Source organism: Bufo gargarizans, chromosome 3 (genome assembly GCF_014858855.1).
Source record: "Bufo gargarizans isolate SCDJY-AF-19 chromosome 3, ASM1485885v1, whole genome shotgun sequence".
Lineage (NCBI taxonomy): Eukaryota > Metazoa > Chordata > Amphibia > Anura > Bufonidae > Bufo > Bufo gargarizans.
In genome coordinates, this window is record NC_058082.1 from 422,750,214 (window position 1) to 422,772,006 (window position 21,793).

At 43.3% G+C, this 21,793-nt stretch overlaps 1 protein-coding gene across 1 annotated transcript in view; it reads right to left on the reverse strand.

Moving 5' to 3' along the window:
- Positions 1-18,099: 18,099 nt before the first annotated feature.
- Positions 18,100-21,793, reverse strand: part of ELK4 (ETS transcription factor ELK4) — a 40,552-nt gene continuing 36,858 nt past the window's right edge. The window contains exon 5 of the mRNA XM_044288427.1: positions 18,100-21,684. Within this exon, the coding sequence (XP_044144362.1) occupies positions 21,586-21,684 (99 nt within the window). The 3' untranslated portion in view covers positions 18,100-21,585. The remainder of the gene's footprint in view (positions 21,685-21,793) is intronic.

Consider the following 21,793-nt stretch of genomic DNA (forward strand, 5'->3'; position numbering starts at 1 on the left):
ATTGGAAAAGGTGAAATCAGCTGTATGAATTGATATGCCGTGGATTTCAAAACTGCTAACCTGCAAATATGCAGAGAATCAGCTGGACGAAAACCGCTGCGCACGTATGTGTCAGGTTGCGGACAGGTCTCTGCTGGCCCCCATCATGGTGTAACAGAGCAGGATGGAAACGCAATGGCTTCCAGCAATGCTCGTCGGATCTCCTGTGAGCATGCGCCCTTCTCGCAGTTTATCAAGCCCAGCGCCGTACATTGTATAGCGGCTGTGTTTGGTATTGCACTCAGCCCCTTTCACTTCTATGGGGCTGAGCTGCACCTAGGCCACGTGACCGATGAACGTGTCATCACTGGCCTAGGAAAAGCAGAGAGAAGACAGTGGTGCTAGTGCTAGCACAGATGCCTTCTCAAACAGCTGATTGCATGGCTGAGGTCCCTGGAGTTGGACCCCCACGATCAGTATTAAAGTCTCAGAAACCCACTTTTAATACGGCATACAGTGGAATAATATAATTTATTTAAAAGTTTTTTCTGGGACTGTAATATCGATGAGCAATGGTTAGGATTGGCTTAGTATGGGCAGTAGTTGCAAAATTCTGATATTAAGGTAGATATCACTATATATATACAGTCAGGCTCATAAATATTGGGACATCGACACAATTCTAACATTATTGGCTCCATACACCACCACAATAGATTTGAAATTAAACGAACAAGATGTGCTTTAACTGCAGACTGTCAGCTTTAATTTAAGGGTATTTACATCAAAATCAGGTGAACGGTGTAGGAATTACAACAGTTTGCATATGTGCCTCCCACTTGTTAAGGAACCAAAAGTAATGGGACAGAATAATAATCATAAATCAAACTTTCACTTTTTAATACTTGGTTGCAAATCCTTTGCAGTCAATTACAGCCTGAAGTCTGGAACGCATAGACATCACCAGACACTGGGTTTCATCCCTGGTGATGCTCTGCCCGGCCTCTACTGCAACTTTCTTCAGTTCCTGCTTGTTCTTGGAAATATTATTTGCTTATATTCAGCCAAATGCTTCAGAACTCATTGGACGGCGCTTCACAGTGCAGATGGACAATGACCCAAAGCATACTGCAAAAGCAACCAAAGAGTTTTTTAAGGGAAAGAAGTGGAATGTTATGCAATGGCCAAGTCAATCACCTGACCTGAATCCGATTAAGCATGTATTTCACTTGCTGAAGACAAAACTGAAGGGAAAATGTCCCCAGAACAAGCAGGAACTGAACACAGTTGCAGTAGAGGCCTGGCAGAGCATCACCAGGGATGAAACCCAGCGGTGATGTCTATGCATTCCAGACTTCAGTCTGTAATTGACTGCAAAGGATTTGCAACCAAGTATTAAAAAGTGAAAGTTTGATTTGATTAAGTCCTGGTACTTAAGGACACAGGACGTACTTATACGCCCTGTGTATTTTCGATCACCACCTTGCGGCGGGCGGAAATCGGAACCCGGTGCCTGCTCAAATGCACCGGGGGGTCCTGTGATCACCCCCCGTGTAGGCGATCGCAGCAAACCGCAGGTCAATTCAGACCTTTTCCGGGTCTCTGAGGACCCGATAACCCGGAACAGGATGGTGATCGGTGGTGTGATTTTTACCCCACCAATCACCATCCTGCGATCCTGAGTGGTGATGGTGACATCACCTCTCAGGATCGCTTCTGATTGGTAGGAGGGCGGGCCGGCGGCAGATTCAAATCATAGCAGCGCTCCTCTCCTTTTGTGTCCAGAGCCCGAGGAGAGAGGAGCGCTGCCTGCACGTGCGATCTGAGCCAGCATCTGTGCCCCAGCACCCATCCTTGCCCCCAGGACCTGTGCTACCCCCATCTTTATCAGCAGGTAATAAGGGAAAGTATAGGGAAAGTTTGGGCTAGGCAGGGATATAAAAGGGAAAGTTAGTGGTAAAAAAAAAAGTTTGATTGCATCACCCTAAGTAGGGTGTCTGGGGTCCATAGCACAGCTGTGTGACCCCAGACCCCCCCAGGGACGCCGCCAGGAGGAGCAAGGGGACCGCCATGCTAGGGACCCTGTGGCCCACCCTAGTACGAGCAGCTCTGGGGCTCGTACTACAGGGAGTGCAGAATTATTAGGCAAATTAGTATTTTGACCACATCATCCTCTTTATGCATGTTGTCTTACTCCAAGCTGTAGACGGCTCGAAAGCCTACTACCAATTTAGCATATTAGGTGATGTGCATCTCTGTAATGAGAAGGGGTGTGGTCTAATGACATCAACACCCTATATCAGGTGTGCATAATTATTAGGCAACTTCCTTTCCTTTGGCAAAATGGGTCAAAAGAAGGACTTGACAGGCTCAGAAAAGTCAAAAATAGTGAGATATCTGGCAGAGGGATGCAGCACTCTTAAAATTGCAAAGCTTTTGAAGCGTGATCATCGAACAATCAAGCGTTTCATTCAAAATAGTCAACAGGGTCGCAAGAAGCGTGTGGAAAAACCAAGGCGCAAAATAACTGCCCATGAACTGAGAAAAGTCAAGCGTGCAGCTGCCAAGATGCCACTTGCCACCAGTTTGGCCATATTTCAGAGCTGCAACATCACTGGAGTGCCCAAAAGCACAAGGTGTGCAATACTCAGAGACATGGCCAAGGTAAGAGAGGCTGAAAGACGACCACCACTGAACAAGACACACAAGCTGAAACGTCAAGACTGGGCCAAGAAATATCTCAAGACTGATTTTTCTAAGGTTTTATGGACTGATGAAATGAGAGTGAGTCTTGATGGGCCAGATGGATGGGCCCGTGGTTGGATTGGTAAAGGGCAGAGAGCTCCAGTCCGACTCAGACGCCAGCAAGGTGGAGGTGGAGTACTGGTTTGGGCTGGTATTATCAAAGATGAGCTTGTGGGGCCTTTTCTGGTTGAGGATGGAGTCAAGCTCAACTCCCAGTCCTACTGCCAGTTTCTGGAAGACACCTTCTTCAAGCAGTGGTACAGGAAGAAGTCTGCATCCTTCAAGAAAAACATGATTTTCATGCAGGACAATGCTCCATCACACGCGTCCAAGTACTCCACAGCGTGGCTGGCAAGAAAGGGTATAAAAGAAGAAAAACTAATGACATGGCCTCCTTGTTCACCTGATCTGAACCCCATTGAGAACCTGTGGTCCATCATCAAATGTGAGATTTACAAGGAGGGAAAACAGTACACCTCTCTGAACAGTGTCTGGGAGGCTGTGGTTGCTGCTGCACGCAATGTTGATGGTGAACAGATCAAAACACTGACAGAATCCATGGATGGCAGGCTTTTGAGTGTCCTTGCAAAGAAAGGTGGCTATATTGGTCACTGATTTGTTTTTGTTTTGTTTTTGAATGTTGAGATGTTATATTGGTTTCACTGGTAAAAATAAATAATTGGAATGGGTATATATTTGTTTTTTGTTAAGTTGCCTAATAATTATGCACAGTAATAGTCACCTGCACACACAGATATTCCCCTAAAATAGCTAAAACTAAAAACAAACTAAAAACTACTTCCAAAAATATTCAGCTTTGATATTAATGAGTTTTTTGGGTTCATTGAGAACATGGTTGTTGTTCAATAATAAAATTAATCCTCAAAAATACAACTTGCCTAATAATTCTGCACTCCCTGTAGTTTTCTGGCTCACCAGTTAAATCCACCGGAGCACCCTGCCGGTGAACTTGTCTGGTGTACCCCAGAGCGATATGAGCCTGTGATTCCTGATTTTGTAGGCCAATCAGGAATCCAGATTTCCACAGTGGGCTACACTGAATATGAATTTTTTTGTAATTTTTTCAGTGACCCACTGGTAAATCTGATGGTGGAGCAGACGAACCTTTACGCCCAACAGTTCGTTGCTCAACACCCGGGCTCCTTTTTGGCTAGGCCCGGTGGCTGGACGCCGGTCAGTGCAGCTGAGATGAGGACATTTTGGGGCCTCATGCTGCATATGGGCCTGGTCAAGAAACCCAGTGTCAGGCATTACTGGAGTGGGGATGTCCTCTACCAGGCCCCACTTTACAGTACGGCCATGACACGCTCCCAGTTTGAGGCCATCCGGAAATGTCTGCATTATTCAGATAATGCAGCATGTCTCCCCCAAAGTGATCCTGCCTATGACCGTCTGTATAAGATACGGCCGGTTATCGATCATTTTGGGGCCAAATTTGTACAGGCCTATGTACCTGGAAGGGAGGTCGTGGTTGATGAGTCTCTCATTGCATTCAAGGGGAGACTCATTTTCTGCCTGTATGGTCCCTCAAAGCGGTTGAGGTATGGCGTGAATCAACGTGGCCTCCCTGCCCACCCCCTCCAGGTACCTATCCCCAGGGGTGCGACCTGTGCCCTTACCAGTGAAAACCTGTTGCTGGTCAGATATAAGGACAAGAGGGATGTCCTTGTACTGTCCACAATTCATGGTAACGGCATCACCCCTGTCCCTGTGCGAGGTACCGCGGCAACGGTCCTCAAGCCCGATTGTATCGTCGACTACAATCGGTATATGGGGGGAGTTGATCACTCTGATCAGGTCCTCAAGCCATATAACGCCATGCGCAAAACCCCTGCATGGTACAAAAAAGTTGCGGTCTACTTGGTGCAGGTTGCCATGTACAACTCTTGTGCTGTCCCGGAGCGCTGGCAACACAGGGACATTCCTTCAGTTCTATGAGGCAGTCCTCAAGGCCCTGATCTTTTTCGCACCGGGAAATAGCAGACCGGAGTACCTCGGGAACTGGAGGCGCCCGGATCGTCCCTGGCCAACACTTTCCAGGTGTGGTCCCCCATACTGGAAAGAAGGGACGAACCCCAAAAAAGTGCAGAGTGTGTCGCAGGAGGGGGATACGGAAGGACACAACTACTCAGTGCGACACATGCCCGGATCATCCGGGCCTCTGCATTGACGGTTGCTTCAGGGAGTATCACACTTCCATGAGGACAAAATTTATATACCAATTTAGTACTGACATCGGATAAAAAAACTGGTTCTCATACTTGAGACACCCCAAAAAATTGTAAAAAATAAAATAATACAAAAAGTATACAAATAAGGTATCACTGCATCGTAATAATCTCCTTTAAAAAAATACCCCATGACCTAACCCCCCAGATTAACACGGTCCCCCAAAAAAAACAGTGCAAAAAAGAACTTTTTTGTCACCTTACATAAAATTTTTTGGAGCAAGCGATCAAAAAGTAATATAGTCCCCAAAATAGTGCCAATAAAACCGTCCTTTCACCCCGCAAAAAATTAGGCCCTACATGAGATGTATCAAAAAGGATAATATAGTCTAAAACCTAAATAATTGTAAAAAAGTAGACTTATTAGGTATCGCCACGTCCGTAAGAATCTCCTCTATAAAAATACCCCATGACCTAACCCCCCAGATTAACACGGTCAAAAAACAAACAAAAAAATATGCTATTTTTGGCACTTTTCCATTTCAATCCGTTTTTTCCGGTAACAAAGCAAGGGTTAACAACCAAACAAAACTTAATATTTATTACCCTGATACTGCAGTTTACAGAAACGCCACATTTGTGGTCGTAAACTGCTGTATCACTAAAAGGCAGGGTGCAAAAGCAAAGGACCGACATGGTTTCTGGAAGGCCGATTTTGATGGCCTTTTTTATTGACACCATGTCCCTTTTGAAGCCCCCCCTAGAGTAAAAAAACTCCCTAAAAGTGACCCCATCTAAGAAACTACATCCCTCAAGGTATTCAAAACTGATTTTACAAACTTTAGTAACCCTTTAGGTGTTCCTCAACAGTTAATGGCAAATGGAGATGACATTTCAGAATTAAAATTTTTGGTAACCTTACCTCACAAAAATGTAATATAGAGCAACCAAAAATCCAAAAATCTTATGTACCCTAAAAATAATCCCAACAAAACCACCACCTTATCCCGTAGTTTCCAAAATGGGGTCACTTTTAGGGAGTTTCTACTCCAGGGGTGCATCAGGAGGGGTTGAAACAGGACACGGTGTAAATAAACCGGTCCATAAAAATCAGCCCTCCAAAAACCAAACGGCGCTCCTTTCCCTCTACGCCCGCTGTGTGGCCGTACAGTAGTGTACGGCCACATATGGGGTGTTTCTGTAAACGGCAGAGTCAGGGCAATAAAGATACAGTCTTGTTTGGCTGTTAACCCTTGCTTTGTTAGTGGAACAAATGGGTTACAATGGAAAATGTGGCAAAAAAAAGGATATTTTCAAATTTCATCCCCATGTGCCAATAACTCTTGTGCAACCCCCAAAGGGTTAACAACGTTTGTAAAAATCAGTTTGGAATACCTTGAGGGGTGTAGTTTCTAGAATTGGGTCATTTTGGGTGCTTTATATTATATAAGCTTCACAAAGTGACTTCAGACGTGAACTGGTCCCTAAAAATTGGGTTTTTAAAAATTTCAGAAAAATTTCAAGATTTGCTTCCAAACTTCTAAGCCTTGTAACATCCCCAAAATATAAAATATAATTCCCAAAATGATCCAAACATGAAGTAGACATATGGGGAATGTAAAGTAATAACTATTTTTGTAGGTATTACTATGTATTATGGAAGTAGAGAAATATAAACTTGGAAATTAGCAATTTTTTTCAATTTTTTTGTAAATTTGGTATTTTTTTTATAAATAAAAATGATTTTTTTTTTTACTTCATTTTACCAGTGTCATGAAGTACAATATGTGACGAAAAAACAATCTCAGAATGGTCTGGATAAGTCAAAGCGTTTAAAAGTTATCACCACTTAAAGTGACACTGGTCAGATTTGCAAAAAATGGCCAAGTCCTTAAGGTGAAATAATGCTGTGTCCTTATTAACAAGTGGGAGGCACATATGCAAACTGTTGTAATTCCTACACCGATCACCTGATTTAGATGTAAATACCCTCAAATTAAAGCTGACAGTCTGCAGGTAAAGCACATCTTGTTTGTTTCATTTCAAATCCATTGTGGTGGTGTATAGAGCCAAAAATGTTAGAATTGTGTCCATGTCCCAATATTTATGGACCTGGCTGTATATATATACACTATATGCATGCATTACTTTATACAGGCATGCTGACATTTACTATGTACATGCACACACTCATTACTAGCCTACACACATAATACATACTTGCATAATCTATATACACACATAATGGCCACTTGGTAACAGTAGTGCAGGGATGCATAGGAAGGGAGCAGCTGGAGAGTCCGAGGCAGCTTCTCTGATGGAGTTCTCCTTAAAGTATGCATGATGTGTGGGTTCCTGGACAGACAGCAGCATTACATGTTAAAACTGCACTGTCGAATATTTTGACACTAGAGGTGCCTGCACATGGTGTAGATTAGATTTGCTTTTTTCCTTAGGTGTGGAAATTGACCTGCTGAGCGGATTTTGAAATCTGCAGCATGTCAGTTGTTTTTTGGGGGGTTTTTTGTGTGCGGATTTCAAATTTATAAATGGAATGCTTAGATCTGTGGCAAAACGGCATCAAATCTGCACCAAAATGTGCAATAAAAAGTGCGCGTTTGGTGCAGATGTGATGCACACAAATCTGCAGCGTGCAGCCACCAAAGGGGTATGTATACACGACAGATTATGAAAAATGCCCTGATTTTTTGCATGGTTAGGCTACATTCACGTGAACGTATTTTGTTTCCTTGTCTGTTCCGTTTTTGTGGATAGGATGCAGACCCATTCATTTAAATGGGTCCGCAAAAAATGCGGACAGCACACCAATCAGCTGTTCGAAGATGAGGAGGCGCTCCATGCAAGTGCTGCTTCCTCTTCATTTCACTACGGGTTGTATCCCCTGTGGTGGTGGCAGAGTGTAGTTACAAGTACTCGCCCCATTCAAGCGAATGAAGCAAGTACTTGTAATTACACTGCACATCTGAGACAGGCAGCATAATTAAGAGGAAGCAGCTCTCGCACGGAGTGCTGCCTCCTATTCAAACAGCTGGTTGGCAGGGGTTCCAGGTATCGGACCCCCACCGATGAGATATTGATGAGGATAGATCATCAAAACAAACAGGCTGCACAACCCCTTTAATGCTTACGTCCATCCCTCACATAATACAAAAGCGATAATTGCAAGGTGACTGCTATTGACAGTGCTCCAGATACAACTTAGAATTTGCAAATGGTGGCAAGACTTTTTAGTCATGTTGCCATTTGCGACTAGACCCGCCCAGGATGGCGAAACAGTTGAATACTGCAGTGGGGCATGGGAGCTTATATTCCCTTGCCCCGTTGATCACCCTTATAGGCCTCAGGCCTAGTAGACCTGAGGCCTATGTGGTAGTAAATCCCGACACAGGCAGGCGTGATGACGTCATCACGCCCCCGCCTTTGCCGGGATGCAGCGCAGTGATGTAGGTGCGTCTGGCCGCCTGCATTCTACCCGCCAATCAGCTGTTCGAAGAGGAGTAGACCAGAAGAGGTCATTTTTTTTCAGTGCTCACTTGGGGGACATTACTGGCAGGAAGGAGAGCACTGTGGGGGGCATAAATACTAAAGGGGCACTTAGGTGGACATTACTCAAGGGAGGATCAGCACTTTGAGGCACATTACTGAGAAGGAGAACACAGTGAGGTTCATTACTGGAGGGGCACTGTAGGGTACATTACTACTGTGGAGCAGTGTGGGGGACACTACTACTGGGGGGGCAGAGGTGGAAATTACTACTGGGTGGGTAATGTGGGGGACATTACTACTAAGGGGCAATGTAGGGGATATTACTATCAGAGGGACATTACTACTAAAGGGCCACTGTGGGGGACATAACTGCCAACATTATTGGGGGCACTCTAGGGGAATATTAGGGGCATTATTGGCGGCACTGGGGGACTTTTAATACTGAGGCAATATAGGGGGCAATGCCTGGGCATTTTTTTTAAAATATGAGGGTACTATATGGGACATTACTGGGGGCATTTTAATACAGGGACACTATAGCAGGATTTTTTGTACATGGGCATTAATACTGGGGGCGCTATATAGGACATTATTAATACTGGGGGCACTATAATGGTGTTTTTACTGGGGGGTAAAATAGAGGATTTTAATGCAGGAGGCACTGTAGGGGCATCTCTACTACAGTGGCATATTAAGGGACACTATACAGGCATTATTACTGGGGACACTGTAGAGTTTTATTATTACTGGGGGGCATTTTAGTAGACATTATTATTACTGGGGGGCACTCTAGCTGGCATTAAAATTGCTGGAGGCATTATAAGGACATTATTTATACTGGTGGGGGTCACTATTTTTTCAGCAGTATTGCATTTGGGGTCATTGAAAAAATTTCTGTGTAAGAAACTGCAGAGACAAGACACAGCTGAAGGAATTTGTCATGGCGGTTTGGGGCAATTGGAGGAGATGAGGAAAGAGAACGTCTACTCAAACAGTCTCTGCCAGGACAAATGATCCTTTAAAATAAAAAAAAATTAAGAAAATGCACTTGCCATAGTGCTGGCTCCTAAGTTCTTCTGCTTCAGGCACCCGCCTAGTTCTGACTACAGCCCTGCCTGGTAGTTGACATTTTGGTTGGCAGATGCCACCAGGGAACTTTTTTTTTCTATTTAGTATCTGACAAATAGTAATAGTTATTACCACCTGCATTGAATAATGTCAAAGGCGTGAAGCGACAAACCTACCACAGCTGCTGAGGAAATAAACACACCACATGTAACATTTGCGTAAAAATATTTATTTAAAAAAATCCCAAATCATCTGCACTTTTGGCTGCACATATTACAAAAAAAGCAGATAAATGCATTGTGTTTGGGTATAGAGCTAATAATCAAAGATTCAACACCCACCCCTTTACAATAAAAAAGAAATTAAAACACCTACATAAAGGGCATGACACATAAGAACATGACAGCAGTAGCAAATCACAGAGACATAAATGTATAGGAACAACCTATGTAGTCACCATCTTTGGGCTGTAAGGCCTTATTCACACGCCTGTGTCTGGTTTTTCTAATCTGTGACGATGTGTGGCACCTCTTTTGATTTGTTTGTTTTATTTATTTATTTAAATTTATTTAAATGTGCATGAAAAAAAAACGGGAGGTGGCCCATTAGCACTGAGCTATATCAGAAAACAAACCAAACTAAGGCATGGCTCACCTCCTACACATTTTCCATCCACATAAACAAAATGGATGTCTGAATATACTCATTGAATTGAGTAGATTTGTGTGCTATTCACTGACTTGTGAATAAGGCTGAGTTCACTGCAAAAACATTACAGGTGATAACCGGAACGTAAAGTGAATTTCCATCCTGGAACACTATTTTATATACCTTTATAGCTTCATGATGCAGATCTTGAAATCACCAGCATATATATATAAATTTAATCAACATGTACCCACCACTAGAGGGAGCTTATGAGCTAACTGCATATTGCTATACGCGGAGTTCACGTTAAAATCGTATAAAACAAGCTCCCTCTAGTGGTGGCTGAAGCAAGCATTTTAACTTTTAAATTACATGTATAGATTTGTAGCTCTTGATGGTAAAAACAATATGAGATTCCTCACTTTAAGTGTCTATTCAGTTTGCAGATTGGTTGCAGACATTTCTGAAATGGAAAATCAGTTCGATTCTGCAGCATGCACACGGATTTCTGAAAGCGCCATTCAGACAAATAGGGACGTCGCAGACATTTCTGCAACAAATCTGCATTGTGAATAAATGGATCCTAGGTTAAAAATACAGATATTAGCTTTGCTCTCTATTTTCTTTGGTATGACCACTGCCACAATTATTAGATAATTGTGTATAAATATAATAAACAGCTTAATGTTTTACATAAAATCTGATTTTTTTGCAATAATAAATCTTCACATAAGATTTGGTAAGGTCACTAAAACCGGTTCTGTGACCCAGGTTTAGCCTGTGATGTACAGGTAAAAAGCCCCAAGGTGGGAGTGCATATGTAGCCCACAGGTTCATAGGTTTAAAAAGAAAACGTATACCAATTGGCATACTTTTTTTTTTTTTTTTTTTTTTTTTACTGGATACTTTTGTATAGAACAGTGTAAGTGTAGTCAAGTACACAATGTTATACAGCAAAAACTGTCACTATTTTGGCATCTGTTTGGTGACTAGGGGCCTATGAATACATATGATACATATACTGTACAGGCCAGATGTAGACTGTAACACAGTGTGAATATACCCTTACTGTTAGAGATGAGCAAATTTCCACTTATGAAATCCGTTCACACTTCGTTTGGTGGTAAAAGGTGAATTGCGTTATGGATTCCGTTACCACGGACCATAACGCAATGCCTTTAGAGGCATTCCGTTATTCATTCCGAGATAATAGAAGTCTATGGGCTGCAAAACAGATCCGTCCCGTTTCCGTTATGAAATTCGCTCATCTCTACTTACTGTATCTATTTAAAGCCAAAATTAAGACAGAGCACTTTTACTATGATTTCTGAGAAAATAGCTTTTTTTTTCTTAAATCTTTACATACTTTAATCCCCACCCCAATTAAAATCCTGGCAAATTTACAAAGATACTTTGAAGAAAAGTGTGAAAATACATTTATAAAAGGTACAAAAGAAGCACTAACAAGTGCTGTATCCTCTGTGCAGGATGTCATTAAAGGGGTTCTGTCACTTCAACAAATGGCATTTGTTATGTAGATAAAGTTAATACAAGGCACTTACTAATGTATTGTGATTGTCCATATTGCCTCCTTTGCTGGCTGGATTCATTTTTCCATCACATTATACATTGCTCGTTTCCATGGCTCCAGCAGCGGTGGCCGTGCCTGCTCACTATAGGTAAAAGCACCAGCCTATGTTTGGTCCCAAAGTCCCAGCCACCAGAGAGGCCGGCGCTTATTCATATAGTGTGCAAGTACGACCACCACTGATGGATTGCAGGGTGGTGGTAACCATGGAAACAAGCAGTGTATAACGTGATGGAAAAATGATTTCAGCTAGCGAAAGAAGCAACATGGCCAATCACAATGCATTAGTAAGTGCCTTGTATTCACTTTCTCTACATGATAAATGCCATTTGCTGAAGTGAGACAACCCTCTTTAGGTCTTTGTCCACCAGAGGCCAATGAAACACATGACCCTATGGTCAAAAAGTTGAAACAACAGAACAATATGAATAGTTTAAACGACAAAAGAGAAGGAAATGAAAAGAAAGTATTAGGCCTCTTTCACACGGGCGTGTTTTCCGCGTGGGTGCAATGCATGAGGTGAACGCATTGCATCAGCACTGAATCCGGACCCATTCATTTCAATGCACAAGTCGCAGCATGCTCTATAGTGTGTGTTTTTCACGCAACGCAGGCTCCATAGAAGTGAATGGGGCTGCATGAAAATCGCAAGCATCCGCAAGCAAGTGCGGATGCAGTGCGATTTTCACACATGGTTGCTAGGTGACGATCAGGATGGGAACCCGATTATTATTATTTTCCCTTATAACATGGTTATAAGGAAAAATAATAGCATTCGTACATTAGGGATGGAGGGGTTAAAAAATAATTAAACTAACCTCATCCACTTGTTCGCGCCCGGCTATGAGCGCAGTGACATCACCAAAGGTCCTTTTCCTCCCAGGTCCTCAAAGAAGAAGAAAGAAGACTAGCCGGGCTGCGCGAACAAGTGGATGAGGTGAGTTTAATTTTTATTAAATTTTTTGAACCCCTCCATGCTATTATTTTCCCTTATAACCATGTTATAAGGGAAAATAATAAAATCTACACAACACAGATCCCAAACCCAAACTTCTGTGATAAAGTCCGGGTTAGGGTCTGGGTACCAAACATACCGGAAATTTTTCACGCACGTGCAAAACGCATTAAAACGCTTTGCACTCGCGTGGAAAAATCTAGCAATTTCCCGCAACGCACCTGCAACGCCTGTGTGAAAGAGGCCTTAGGGTACTTTCACACTAGCGGTTTTCTTTTCCGGGGCTGAGTTCCGTCCTAAGGGCTCAAATCCGGAAAAGAACTGATCGGTTTTATTCCCATACATTCAAAGTGTTCAGGACAAAAATCCTGAACACTTTGACTGAAAGACGGATCCGGCCTTTTTCCCATTGACTTGCATTAATGCCGGATCCGGCGCCGTGTGTTCCGTCAAACCGGATCCGGCTTTTTCACGTTAAACCCGAAAAATTGGGAAAAAAAGTCCATAAATGGCGGATCCGTTTTTTCCAATGCATTTTTTCATTGTGATCAAAATCAAATGTAATCCGTTTTCACGCTTTTTTCCGGATCCCGCGGGCAGTTCCGGTGTCGGTATTGAACGCCGGATTCAAACAACGCTAGTGTGAAAGTAGCCTTAGAAGAGTACTGTTCCTACATAGAGTAATAATATACATACAGCATAATACATTATAAGACAAAAGACTATCACTGGATGGGACACTTGTCCTCAACGATATACATTATCACATCAGGTCTCAAAGTCCATGAGCTGGATCTTACTGTTGAGATGTTCTTCGGCCTGGCAAAGGAATTTCCGTTGAAATGTGATAAATGACAGCCATTAACAACCACATGGGAACCAATATATGCAGGTTAACCAGAGACAAAAATGACTGGACATCTAGCCAGAAGAAACAAAACTCATCTCACACAGGGGTTCTCCGCTGCACTGTCGCACGCTCAAGATCTTCCGCCTGGGTCACAACTAGGGCTGAAACGATTACTCAAATGAATCAAGTAATTTGTCACAAAAAAAAAAATCTTTCGTTTGTGTCATGTGACCACGGAGCGGGAGTGAAGCGCTTGCTATTACTTACCGCTCCGTGGTCACCTGCCGGCCCGTACCGTGCTGCACTTTCAGCCCGTGCATGCACGTATGCATGCACTATGACCCCAACGCTGTGTGACGTCAGGATGGCAGTGCAGCGAGCGGAGAAGAAGATGGAGGAGCTGTGGAGTGTAGCCCCTACAGGAAAGGTAAGTACTGGCACTGGGGGGCAAGCTGATGGCACTTAGGGGGGCAAGCTGATGGCACTTAGGGAGGCAGCTGATGGCACTGGGTGGGGGAGAGCTGAAGGCACTGGAGGAACGGAGCTGATGGCATGGGGGGGAGCTGATGGCACTGGTGGATAGTGGAGCTGATGGCACTGGGGGGAACTGATGCACTTGAGCTGATCGCACAGGGGGGAACGAAGGGTGTTGGGGACTGATGGCAGGGGGTCTGATGAGTTTTTATAAAGGAAAACAGTCTATTAATTCATTTTTTCTTATTAGAGTACTCGATTTATCATAAAAATTATCGGTAGAATACTCGATTGCTAAAATAATAGTTTACTGCAGCCCTAGTCCTGACTGGATGCAGCCGCTGCTTTTCCTGTTCAGCTGCACTGACTATGATGGAGCTGAACAGGAAAAGTATTGGCAACTTCCACTCGGGACCCAGATGAAAAAGCTCAGAGCGGAAACGGCAGCATTGAGGTCCTATGTAAAAGAACTTCCCTCCACAGGTTAGCACCATGCCTTAATTAGTCCAAATGCCTGGAGAACCCCTTTAAGAACTTTTAGAGTATATTTACACGGAGCAGATTCATTGCAGAGATTTCTGTGAGAGTAATTCAGCTCCATACATGAGAATGGGGCTGTTTCCACATTATGTGCATGTCCCATTCAGATCCCTGTGAACATACCCTTAGGTTATCCACTTGATAACTGCTCATACAAAGGGAGATGTCTCATCAACTCCTATGGTCAGAAGGCCAACTCTGCCGTGTCTTAAGTCTTTACCTACTTTATGAAGGACTAACAATCACAGAGGTTTTCCCTGATCCTTAGATGTTCCTAAGGTTTTTCACCATCAACCATCTAATATGTATGAGGGTGCCCGTATGTTGGGGCAAAGCATACGACTGACAGCTACTTAAAGTGTATGGCCAGCTTTAGTGTGCGACTCATCCACAGTACAAACCTTGTCGGAAACCCAAGATACATAACAGACCTACCGTGGACCTGGCCGCGTAAGTATCAGATATAACCACGGTTAGTACATTTGTACACAATGCTGTGAAATGCTGGCAAACCCAATTAGGTTAAGAAGCTGCATTACACCAAATGACATTAACCATCGACATGGCTGGTAAGATTAGAAATTGCCTTCCTATGTAACTAAACCATCATCTGACATCTCCACCGGCTTCATGCTGTACAACATCTGAAGCTACAATCATCAGTATCAAATGGACTGATTACAATATGAAACCCACATTAAAAATTGTATAAAAGTGCCGCACGTTTCCAACTTGTAAAAATATATACGCATAGTTTAAAAGGATTTTTGGCTTCATTGTCCACAATGGTTTACATATTACTATTCACTGCTGCAGACTACAGCTACTACTTTCTCTATGTAAAAGCCCCATAAGGTGCCATTTGTCATATGACACTATAATAAAAAATACTTGGTTCTTTAGTCACAGCGATCGGCCAGAAGTTGTAGTCATGTACTAATAAGCGTGATCCGCTGGTACAGGAGGGGAGAAGTAAAGAGCACCTCTAGCGCAGACAGACAGGACGTCAATTTCTGATGCAGAAAAAGCATAGATTTATTGTGGACGTTCACCACTGCAACTAATGGGGAAGAGGAAATCTGCAATCGTATCCTAGCATTGCGGATTCTGCCATGGATTCCTAGCAGATCAGCAGATGCGGATAATCGCATACTCATCTAGCAATCCCGAGGCGGCTCTTATCCAATCGCAGGATGCAGCACTCACATGGGTCAGTGCTGGGAAACAGAGACCAGCAAGGGTGACCATGGAACTATCAGCACGGGAGCACCAAGGGATCGGCAGGCTAGATTGTTTTTTTCAAGATACATCTGCCGCATTATTCGCACGTTTTGGTGTTGATTGTGCCAATTTTGAATGATATCTTGATGATTCCAAAAAACCCTTTAAAGGGTCACTGAGATTTTATAAAAGCGTTTTGATCGGTGGGGTCTGAGTGCCGAGTCCCCCACCGATCGTTAGAACGAGGAGAGAGCTGTGCTCATTGCTTCAGAAGACGGGCTCAAAAGAAAGTATGTGACTGTCTCGCTTCCTCCGAGCATGATATGTGAGAGCTCAAGCCCCCTTGCGTTCAGCACGCAGACCCCCACAGATCAAGTCTTATGACATATCAAACGTTTTATGAAAACTCAGTGACCCCTAAGTGTAAACAATGAATCCCTAATAACAAAGCATTTCCCTTATTGTGGTACTGAGTAAACTTCTGCTGACCGATTTCTAGATGATTTCATCCCAGAGGACGGAATTAGATGAGGACGCCAGCCTACCTTCCACTGTGATCCAGTGCTTTACCCCTTCTAGCCACTTGGACATGCTTGGCTAAAGCTTCCCTTTTTGGCTTACTATATTAGCAAGTGATTTTAGATTATAATTTCCCTTTAAGTGGATTTTCACGGATGCTAGACTGTTGGGGTTTTTGTTGTTTAAAATATTTAAAGGAAGTTTGTCAGATAAGGCCCCATTCAGGCGACTGTACGGCTGGCGTCTGAACTCCACGTTGCGGTGCTGACTTGATTTGAATGGGTCCGCGATCCACAACATGCGACAAAAGATAGGACATGTCGGAAGCCCACGGAAAAACACTGAAGCCCTCCGATCCATGCCTCCTCACCGACATGTCCTATCTTTTGCCATATGTTGCTCAGCACACAGTTCACATGGCCGTGTATTGAGGACCAGCTGTTTGCAGTCTGCAACACAGGCACGAAGGCCAAACGTTCGTCTGAATGGGGCCTTAACCTAACTACTACACTGTACTGCGCGTGCGCTGTCCAGCATTTCAGCACAGGAGAGGGTGATGTCAAATTGCAAATGGGCCATCAATTAAGATAAAGGGGAGGTGCAAGGAAGGGATTTTGGTGGATTACCTGAACACTCCGGTGGGCACTTGCAGCCTCACTCCCTTTAAAGCACTGTATGTGGAATGCCGCATTGTAAACACACATAAGCCTGTATACTAGTGCACGTCATTTATCCTGAGAACAACAATCTTACAAATTGATTAACACTAGATTTATGTTAGTGACAACTGCTTGTTAAAGACACCCAGTAGTAGGTTACAAGTGGAGTCATGGTCAGTGGTGAGGTCTGGGGAATATGGATATGGATTCTTTCCATACTTGAGTAAACAGGTTAATGGACTCAAGTACATGTAAAATTCGCCATGTTATCCCTGCTGTGCAGTGGAGCGCACTACAAATTACAAAGTAAAGGTAAAAGTGAATGTCCACCTTGTAACGCCAAGACGTTTCTAAGTCCAAGTCTGTGGCAATCAATTTCTTAATATATCTTAATAACAGTTAAAGGGGTTCTCAGGGTTCAGATCTGAACCCGGACATACCCATATTTTCACCCAGACAGCCCCCTGATGTTAGCATCGGAGCATGTCATGCTCTGATGCTCTCCCTTGCCCTGCGCTAGATTGCGCAGGGTAAGGGCTTTTTTTATTTACAATAATACACTGCTGGGCAGAAGCTTCCGCCCATCAGTGCTGGTGACGTCACCGGGTTCACTTCTGGGCAGAAGCCTAGACCTGGCAGCCCTAAGGAGAGCCCGGTTGGTCACCGGATCTCCTGAAAAATGCCTTTGTCCTGCACAATTCAGCGCATGGCAAAGGAGAGCATTGGAGAATGAACTGCTCTGATGCTTAAAGGGAACCTGTCACCAGTTTTATGGTGTCCTAACTAAGGGCAACATAAATAAGTGACTGATTCGCTTAGCAAAATGCTGGGTCACTTTCTTTATATGATCCAGTCAATCAGCCAACATCTTGTATTGAAAATATCCAGCTGATAATGATGAGTCATGAATATTCATGAGCTCCTGACTCTCCCCGCCCACCTGCTGCTGAATGACAGTTTGTTTCCATATGAATCAGCAGCAGGTGAGCAGGGGAGTGGCTATAGCTCTGAATTAAATATACGCTGGACTCAATGACATCACGCTGGACTCAAATCAGCTCATTAGCATGCGGCATCTTTGTGTGTATATTATGAGGTAACCATCTGTCACACCAGTAAGTAAATACATCTAAAGGTACTTTTTAGTAGTTAATGATTGTATATAATTAGTTAGATTATAATCAAATATCCACATGACAGGTTCCCTTTAAGTTCCTGGGTGAAAATATGGGTATGTCCGGGTTCAGCTCTGAACCCGCACAATCCCTTTAAGGTGCCCATACAGATTCAAGAGCAGTCGGCCAATATTCAGCTGACAGCTATCTCTCCCAACTCTCTCTCTCTCTCTGCTTCCCCCATACACACTCAGCTCGACCGAACGTGTATGTGTATTCTATGGCGAGAGCGGAGAAAGGCATTACCAGACACTTCTGGTGGCGGCTCATCCCCCGGAAGAACAAAAGGATCGGGTAAAAATATTCATTTAATTCGATCCTCGTCTTCCCCAACATCATCTGTCGGGAGCTCCGTACACACAACGCCCAACAAAAGACTAGTGTGTATGGCTAACTTAAGAGCTCCCTTGTGAGATCTAGAGCCCCATATCCATAATTACTTGGTAGATGACACTCATCCAACAGCAAAAAATCCCCTGCATTAAGCCACCACTAGAGGGCGCTCAGGAGCTCAGTGCATAGTTTTCCTGTTGTTTATTGCATACACAGTAGGCAGTGAGCTTGTGAGCTTTCCTAAGTGGTTACTGCCACAATTATCTAACTTCTATGCTTACTAGAAAGATAGAAAAATATTCACCTAGAATTCTGATTTAAAACAAAATGGTGCAAAGGATGGACATTCCCTTTTTGTTTGCAGAGAATGCTGTTTGTCTGTCAGATACAACTATAGACCTCCTGCTATGAGTACTATTAATTCTGGGTATAAGAAAGACTACAGCCAGCAGATACACTATTAAAACTCCCCAAAATTACAATGACTAGTAAACAACACATCTTCTGAAAGTGCTTGAAGCCATAGGGCAAAGACACACAGAGAACACTAATACATATGCAAGAGCTTCCAGTGAAACCACAAGCAGACCACCATAAAAAATAGTCGAGGATCCGCTAACTTTCGTTTAAAGAGGTTCTGCAGTGGAAAATGATTGTCTGGAGATGAACCCCAACATGGCAGACAAGGTACTGGATTTACACAGATTTCAGGGGGAAAAAAAACATATGTGGATGGTTTGATTGAAATTACACATTAAACCCGCCGATCTGTTGTGTGGAAATAATGACACCTGACAAGGACAGATAGCGGGTAACTGTGGTGGTCTGAAAGATTGTCCATCAGCCAAACATGCTGACTATCTAATGTGTACAGGGAGGTCCTGACAGTTCCTAGACTGAAGATGTCAGGGAGAAAGAAGGAGTGGGTATGGTGATTTCAGCATGTCCGATCCTTTGTTCTGGAGGAAGATGAGGTGTCTGACAGAGATGTATTCCCCTCTCCCCATTAAGACCACATGCAGTCATGTGTACAAGTATTTGGGAGTTCAGGAGCAAAGCTGTCGTGTTTGGCCAGCAGCTATCGAAGGTGGATGGCCACCTTAACAGGAAAGTAGTCTGATGTACTATGGAGAAATATTTTGCACAATCATTTTTTTGATTTCTAGGCCAAATCTCACCCTCTTCTTACCTTTAATGATAACTGTTGGCATTATCCAGTAACATTACAACTACCTCGGTCTGACAGTCAGTGGAAGAAGATGTACTTATAGGAACTGTGTTTAACCCCTTTAGAAGTCAGACACTTAAGATGTGTGTGTGCCTCTTAAAGGTGTTGTTAACCCTTAGGAACCTTTTTTGCAGACTCCCCAGCATGGCCAGACCTGTGGTGGGAATCATACTTACTTGATTCCTGCCACTGGATTCCAACTCCTTTGCTCCCCCGGCTCCACTGCGTCAACATCTGGTCACGCAGCCGATGCACCCAATGACTGGCCACAGTGGTGACATGCTACCGAGTCACGTGATGCATGAATGACACTGTTGGCAGCCAGTGGCCACCTGTGTGAACTGGATGTTGATGCAGGATGACCAAGGGGCAGGGGTGGAACTGGGAGAACGAAGGAGCTGGAACCTGCAGCGGGGATCATGTAAAGTATGATTCCCACCGCGGGACCGGGTGAACAACCCCTTTGACATGAGGGGTGTTTACAGGTGATGGAGAGTACTATACACTGCTACTTATCTTCCAGATGATTTTTTTCTACTGTAGACTCTTTTTAAAAGACCCCCAAAAAATGATTAGTCAATAGCTTGTATAAACGGTGTCTCCTATTGCTGCCAAACAATGTCTTCTACTTGTAACAAATGCAGCTCCTAAAAACGGCTCGTAGTTAGTTCCCCTTTAAAGCCGAATCAAGGGAAAGTAGTCTGATCCTTATCCTGTGATAAACGCAGTTACCTCTAAAAGAAGGCAATCCTCCGATCCTACCACTCTAGTAACACTGTAATACGACAGAAATTCTGACAAATGCTTCCCTTAAAAATATACTTAGACAATCTTATGGTTAGTGGCTTCATTAGTCTTAGACGTCCTTCTCTGTCATCTGTGCTTAAGCAATGTACCAGCTAATATATTAAAATATATCATTTCTATTAAACAAAAATTGCATAGGTTGAGCAGTTAAAAAAAAGCCACAAAACCTAAAATTCTGGAGCAGGAGCTAAAGACACTTGAAGCGGGCACACTTGATGATAAGAAGATGACTTTACAGATCCTGGATCATGACGTCAATCTCTGGGGCTTCTTTTTAGCATCTCTCAAAGGATTCCGAACAACTGGAGGTCTTCTTTCTCTTTCTTTGTCAGGCTGTCAGTGCTAATTCCTGGGAGCCTTCGGTTTTCCATATTCACGCTGTGTGAATGACGCATGCTATCGTGGGTGCCATCAACTGAAGCAAATCATCCTTGTTGTTTTCTAAGCCATTGTTCGCCTTTTTCTAAATAATACCTTCAGACGTCTGCTCCTTCCCTTTGGGTTTGGTCCAGTTTAAGTGCTTTGTGTTTCCCACCAGCAAGTTATAATTACTTCATGAAAGGAAGGAAAAATTGTGGCTTCCTTTCTAGATTATTATTTTTTTTGACAGGGAAGGCTGGCCATGTTATAAAAGATTCCCATACAAATTTTGCTTTGTCTCAGTTCCTATAAAATACCAAGTCATTGTAAATCTTCCAAGGTAAAAGGATTTGGTAAAATGACTGGACCAGAATTAAGGCATACGCCTGAGAAGTCATTCCTGCATATAATACAAAAATAATCCTGGTTCTGCTAGATAAAATTCTGCTGAAAAAATAGAGTTATTACATACTCTATAGTATGAGTCTTTGATTTGTGTGTACACTGACACTGACTCAAGTGCAAAGGACATGGCCACTTTCCAACATTTCCTCAGAGGACATTTGATTAGCCAATGTCATGGTGATTTACAAGGTTAATTCAGCAAGAACATACATAAATCAGAGGTGAAAGAAAAGCAGATTGGAGCTCAATCTAGGGAACCTGACATAGTGAAGAGCTCATAATGAACCTGACTGGAGCATTTTCTTCTCCTTGTGTCCGGCCCTTCAATGTGACTGCTAGGACTTGTGTAAATCAGGAGAGAATGGTCCAGGTGTAGATGGGCTGTCAAAGCTGGATAATGCAAGCGGCATGTGGCTGTTGTAGACTGATGGAAACTAGAATCAAGTAAAACAACAAGGCATTAAAATCAGTAGAAAAATTAACCACCAAGATGTCCAAGAAAGCAGGTAGGGACCGCAATCTCTTGAACAGTATTAAAGCAGT